Below are 5,859 nucleotides of genomic sequence, written 5' to 3' on the forward strand. Positions count from 1 at the left end.
ATTATTTATTCAGACATCGAGAAGTGGTTGTCGCCTGATGATCACACTGCGAGGTATTATATCTGTGACCATCTTGCTGGCATTTTGATCACCCTGAGCATGAGGCAATTGAGACCGTTATTCCACACATCTGATTGATATAAATAACCCCGTAGATCAGCCATATACGGAAAAGCCTCACTTTGACATTTACCTGCGTTTTCATATTTTTCACATGCAGCCGCGTGTAACTTTCTGTTCTGTTCCAGTATAGCCACGGAGGAATTTATCGTCCACGGAAATTTCATTCAACCTCTTTCAATAGCTGCTCACTATTCGCACAACGGCTTACCACTTCATAAATTAGAATGTCTGTGAATAATGTACATGTCCGTGCATTATTGATTTGTTTAGGTGAGCAAATGCTCAAGTTCAATAAACACCGCCGACAGTGAATGCGTTGCCCGATGATAAAAAGTCGCGAAATGTGGAAAACGTTGACTCAAAATAAACGAAACTTTCGGGTAGTTTTTTACCGGAGAAAATTCTCTGAACATTCTAGAATCTAAATGGCCTTCGGAGATGCCAAATAAATGTAGGTGCATTCATGCGAACAAATTTTGGTCGATGATTCCTGTTGCCGGTAAAAATTCCGTTGTCCACGTTAATTATTTGCTAAAGTCGTGCACGTTTGCCGGCAAAAAGCAGAATTTTCCATTGTAGGTTGGAAATTATGCCAGGAAGACCTCGAGGTTTATCGATTAGGAACATGGAGCATCCGTCGATCATACCGGACGGCTGAACGAGCTAGCTGATGCATGCACCTCTCAAGAAATACAATACACGAAATGCATTGGGTCTCATTAACATGCCAACTGTCCGGAGCTGATGGGTCACATTAAATCATCTTCGTTTCTTTAATCTAGCTGGCACTGTACAGCGTTCGTCGTAGTTGTCAGACATTTACTCACGGCTGTCGAGTAGTTCCTCTCTGGACCCGAAATCACGGATGCACACAGACTTCCGGGACAAACTGTGTTGGGACTCTGTGCTTCGGCCCAGGTCAACATCATAAGACGACCTCTTTGCGGACCGCGTAGCAAGTACACCTCTTCGTTTTCTGGATGGGCCCGGAGCTAAGAACCAAAAGTAATTTTTTTCATGTGGGCTCACATTTGGGGCAAGCCTGAAGAGCACCACCACACAGCGGGTAAGGTTCACCATCACAGCAGTCGGCGTGATATGATACGCGATCAGCTGCACACCAGCGGTCACTGGAAGTAGTCGACCGGTCACAGAGCACACAAAAGCCCAAGTCAGCGTTCCTAGACCGCCATCTGGGTTGAGGTGCATTATCCTCGACCACCAACGGTAGGTCGTCAGTTACAGACTTTGAGCCTTGATGCAGCAAGATTTGTCCCTGAACAATCAATCACTTAAAGATGGCTGTGGCCCTCCTGGGTTCCAGCCTCTGAAGCTTATCCATCACTCGGTTCAGTTGTTTACAAAGGCCACCGAAAGCTGTCGGTGGTTGTAAGGGGTACGGGGTGTGAGGCGTACACTTTTTCCGGTAGCTTCAATCCGACAGCCATCGTTGGCGGATTGGGAAGCAAGCTAAGAAAAAGTCAATGATGAATAGTTCTTACTGCTCGGAACGGACTGATCTCAAAATACAGAGAACAGGTGTATGCAGGGAAGCCGCGTCGCCTGGTAGAAAGGGCATGCCCATTCTTCAGCACAGATGTCGACATTCTGGGAGCATCTGGGTGTTTGCGACACAAACTATAAGTTATTTTACGTAGCTCGACCTCACCTTGTTTGTTCCAACACTTTCATACGGCAGCCGCGGCGGTCGCTGACCCAAGTGCCCCAAAACGAGAGAATATGCATGTTTCGACATTCGACAAACCACGTTTAGAGCTTAGGTGTCACCTTCCAGGATTTGCCGCCTGTACGGTGGTACGACGTATGCATCTCGGACTCCCGCATGAGCCACTCGGCGTACCGGGACACCTTTTAAATTGCATGCTCCGACGTGTTGGGGTGGTGCACCCGGCCTTTAGGGCGACGTTCGCATTCTCCAATCGGTTGTTGGTCACATTACCGAAACGAACCATTTCGGACTGTGCGTGTATGGCCCATTTTCGAGTGATGTACAACCAGCGAGCCGTAAGATAGGAAAGAAATGGAGGATCGGTTCGGCGTTGAAGCTGTAGATCTTGTCGGAACCTGTGTGCTTGTAATATGATGAACATAAAACCCAATGTACAGCATTGTCCAGGTGAGCCATGCGGCGAAATATGTGCCGGCTGTTCGCAGAATGTGTCTATAACCAAAAATACATGGATATTGAATGATACATGCGTGCTCCCTGATGGCATTGCGGACATGAAAGTAGCAAAGCCTAACGTTGCAGCCGAACACTACCCTTGCTGCACGCATTTCCGCCACCAACTGGTCCATTACAAAGGTCTTAACGGGATAAGTTTCGCCCATCATTTCTTCGAGTTAGCCGAACAGTTAGCGCATGGGAGCAACCTGCTCTCCCTCTACGAATGCATGCATAACCGGACGTCCGGCTCCTATGCCGTCCGTTATCAACGGGGTGTACAATTTATGTGTATGCCAAATATTAGTTGCTTTAAAAAACTCACCCAAGGCGGTTCGTTGCATGCATTCCGACTACATTCACTACATCTGGAAAACGTCGGAACAACGCTATCTGCTGCCATCGGGAGAAACATGTGTGGCTATAGAGATATTCCTCTGACTGGCCCACAGGAACGAGTCCGGTCTCTCGAAGTTTTGCCAGCACCGAAGGCATAACATCTGACACGTGAAAACCCAACTATGCGGCAGTTTTGCCAGCACCGAAGGCATATCATCTGACACGTGCGGCACCGGTCGACCCTTCCGGCGGTAGTTGTATATATCTTTGGTAGTGAGAATCTTGCCGAATTCATCCACCACAAGCTGCCGCACCTCACAAGGGGGCGTCCCATATTTCAGAAGGGCCTTGCAGGTGCCCATCTCCTATTCGGTTAGCCGTCGATTTACTGGAAGCCGGTCGTACAGAAACTTTGACAACCTGGGGTTTTGTTCAAGAAGATAAGAGGTTACTGCCAGTTCGTTCATTTGTCTCCGTAGACACCGGCTGGTGCTCCGCGTACTTCGTTTACTAGAAAATACGCTCGGCTTTCTAGCTTCTTCCGATTCCCCAGCACCAATACCACAACGTTATCCTTCGTGTATTGATTTAAGTTCTTCCCAAACGCGTGAGGGATGGAAACGATGCACCCACATTCTCATTCAAGAAGTCTTTGAAACATAGAGGACCTCCAAGTGATATTGACGCATCAAAAATAAAAATAAGCACACCAAACAGGCAAAAGATGACTGGTTCCACGTGGCTTACCAGAACCAATATCACAGAGGAATTTCATTGACCAGCTGTTTCAGTTTTTTATCCGATAACCACAAATGACATCTGTTTATGAATTATATTCCTGGGACTCCTAGACGATGTAGCAGTAAAATGTGGCACGCGGTATAGGCTGGTGACATCATTTGGGTCTGAATTCGACTAGAAATCACCGTAAGCTCGGATCACCTTTTCAGACTGTTCCGTGGCTAGGTCAGAGTCATGCCCCGTGGCGATCGACCAATCAGCCATCGAGCAGTCAGTGGGTCTGCTGCTGATAGCCGGTCAGTAGGGGTTTCTGCTTGATCAGTCGTTCGCTGTCTTCAGACATGTGGACGTCGCGAGTTGCACCTCAGAACGCAGGGCCCATCAACGCTTGGCTTCGGCGGTTCTGGAAAGCGCCTGGTTCTCGTAGCCTTGTAATTTGCTGTTCCGGGGCACCCGCTTTCAAATTCCTGAAGAAATCCTTCACTGACCGAGGTCATTGCGCCACCTATCGTACCTCATTCATCCTGGACACTAGATCTCCATCGAAGGACCAAAAACCGGATGATAAGCACGCAGACTTGAAGGAGATCCTCAAAGATCACCCACCTACCATTCAGCTTCAACTTGTTGAAGCGTACAGGCGGGGGTTCCAATCATCTACAGAGAAAGATAAAAAATCACGCATGTTTGAAGCACTGACCGGAAACTTTGGGAAAATCGTAATCTTTGGAGTGCTATGCTATTACCTGTTCCAATCATCGAACAGAATCTTCGGAAGTGGTTAGTTTCCCTTCCTAACATTCGAACTACTTATTTACAGGGGTCTTCCCCAAAATGCTGGATCCTAGCATTGCATCTTTTGCCGAAAATGCTGATATAAATTTCAACGACGTTCAAGGGGTAACCAGTATTTTAATCCTTATCATTTGTTTCAGTGCGACGAGGTAAAGAAAGAACTTCAAGATGTTGTTGAATTCCTCCGGAATCCTGAGAAGTTCAATCGCCTGGGTGCCAAACTCCCAAAGGGCGTTCTTTTGGTTGGCCCACCTGGGGTAGGCAAGACCTTGCTAGCAAAAGCAGTCTCAGGCGAAGCTCAGGTACGTTAAAGCACCTGTTCTCATTTAAAGAATGAGCTATGACTCACTTTCGGTGCCCGGCGGTCAACTATCCGGAGGATGCGTGGGGGCTGAGAGGCTGCCTGGTTGCCCAAACCTAGACGAGAGCTGTTGAGGTTAGGTTTGCACCGCGGTCCTTCCAGCCAGTACATTCGCACCTTAACCACAGCTATCTCGAGCTCAACTCATTTAATGAACTTAAAGCTGGTTGCGGGATTAACCTACGACTGGGTTATTCAGCTTTCTATTTCCCCCAATTTAATTACATCTTTGGATTCTCGGGGTAACTTTGTGCAGATGAAGAATGCGTTCTGTTGACCGCCTACGTAAATGGGTATGTAAGGAGTTTGCTTTCACTCGCGATTCGTCTACCGACCGATTCCCTTCATTTCGTTTGAGATGGTGGACCTTCACAGTCCACAGGCTGGCTGCTTGTATAATATTCATTGTTGTGGATTTTGGAGTGCCCAGTGGAGGATTTGGAGATCTCCGGAGGCCGACTGTTCTACTACTCGTTCAGCAGACAGTCAGAGAGTTAAGGTGCTATCGTCCAGGAGTAAACTTGTTAACATCATACTGCCTGCCAGGTTTGGCGCTGGGAATTAGCGTACCATAAGCTTTTGTAGTGGGACCCCAGATATTCAGGCTTTCCGTTATTGGCCTCCCCGATACATCTTGGGATAGGCCTTCAGGCGACCAACACGTCCATATTTATGGAATCAGCGGTGCTGTCTTCCGAAGAAGGATGGGTTAGGAAAAGCACACTTTGAGTGTCCACCGACTGACCCTAACCGTTGGCGCATTATTCAACAGGTCGAAGTTCTAAAACCAGAGTTTAGTGCTGCTCACATACCCGCTGTGCACAACCACACTAGGAGTCAGGCAGCCCTGCATCATCATCATTGTCAGCTGCAATAACCGCGTACTCGTCGTACAGTGGTTGTAGCTGCTGCAGTTTCGTTCACCGATGATTTGGAGGGGTAGGGGTAGGTAGCTGCGCATTGCAGGCGGGAGCTGATAAATTGGTGCATAAATCCAGCACTGTCAGTGGGCTGTCAAGTGGGGGGTTGGAAAAGGAGCTATGCATTGAAGGCAGTAGCTTGGATGTACGAGTGCCATTGAGGGCGCCACTGGGCCATGTCTGATAATGTCTCTAGCCATTGATGTGGCCCGTCTCGGGGTTCCCATCCAGAAAGACGGTAGTGACCAGTGCAGATGAGTTTGCTGGGAATGGCTGTCATACTTCGCTGCCAAGTCATTGTTTGACTGTCTCTAGCTCTCTTCCACCCTTCACGTGGTTGTGCGAAAAGAGCTCTTCGAGGAAGTCGGCCGACTGGCATACGCAGCACGTAGCCA

General features: G+C 48.2%; 1 protein-coding gene across 1 annotated transcript in view; it reads left to right on the forward strand.

Moving 5' to 3' along the window:
• Positions 1–3,729: 3,729 nt before the first annotated feature.
• T265_11499 (hypothetical protein) overlaps positions 3,730–5,859 on the forward strand; it is a gene marked incomplete at both ends in the record, with an annotated part of 23,662 nt that continues 21,532 nt past the window's right edge. Inside the window, 3 exons of the mRNA XM_009178169.1 lie at positions 3,730–4,168; positions 4,209–4,288; positions 4,324–4,485. Coding sequence (XP_009176433.1) covers positions 3,730–4,168; positions 4,209–4,288; positions 4,324–4,485 — 681 coding nt within the window. The remainder of the gene's footprint in view (positions 4,169–4,208; positions 4,289–4,323; positions 4,486–5,859) is intronic.

Source organism: Opisthorchis viverrini, assembly GCF_000715545.1.
Source record: "Opisthorchis viverrini unplaced genomic scaffold opera_v5_507, whole genome shotgun sequence".
Classification (NCBI taxonomy): Eukaryota; Metazoa; Platyhelminthes; class Trematoda; order Opisthorchiida; family Opisthorchiidae; genus Opisthorchis; species Opisthorchis viverrini.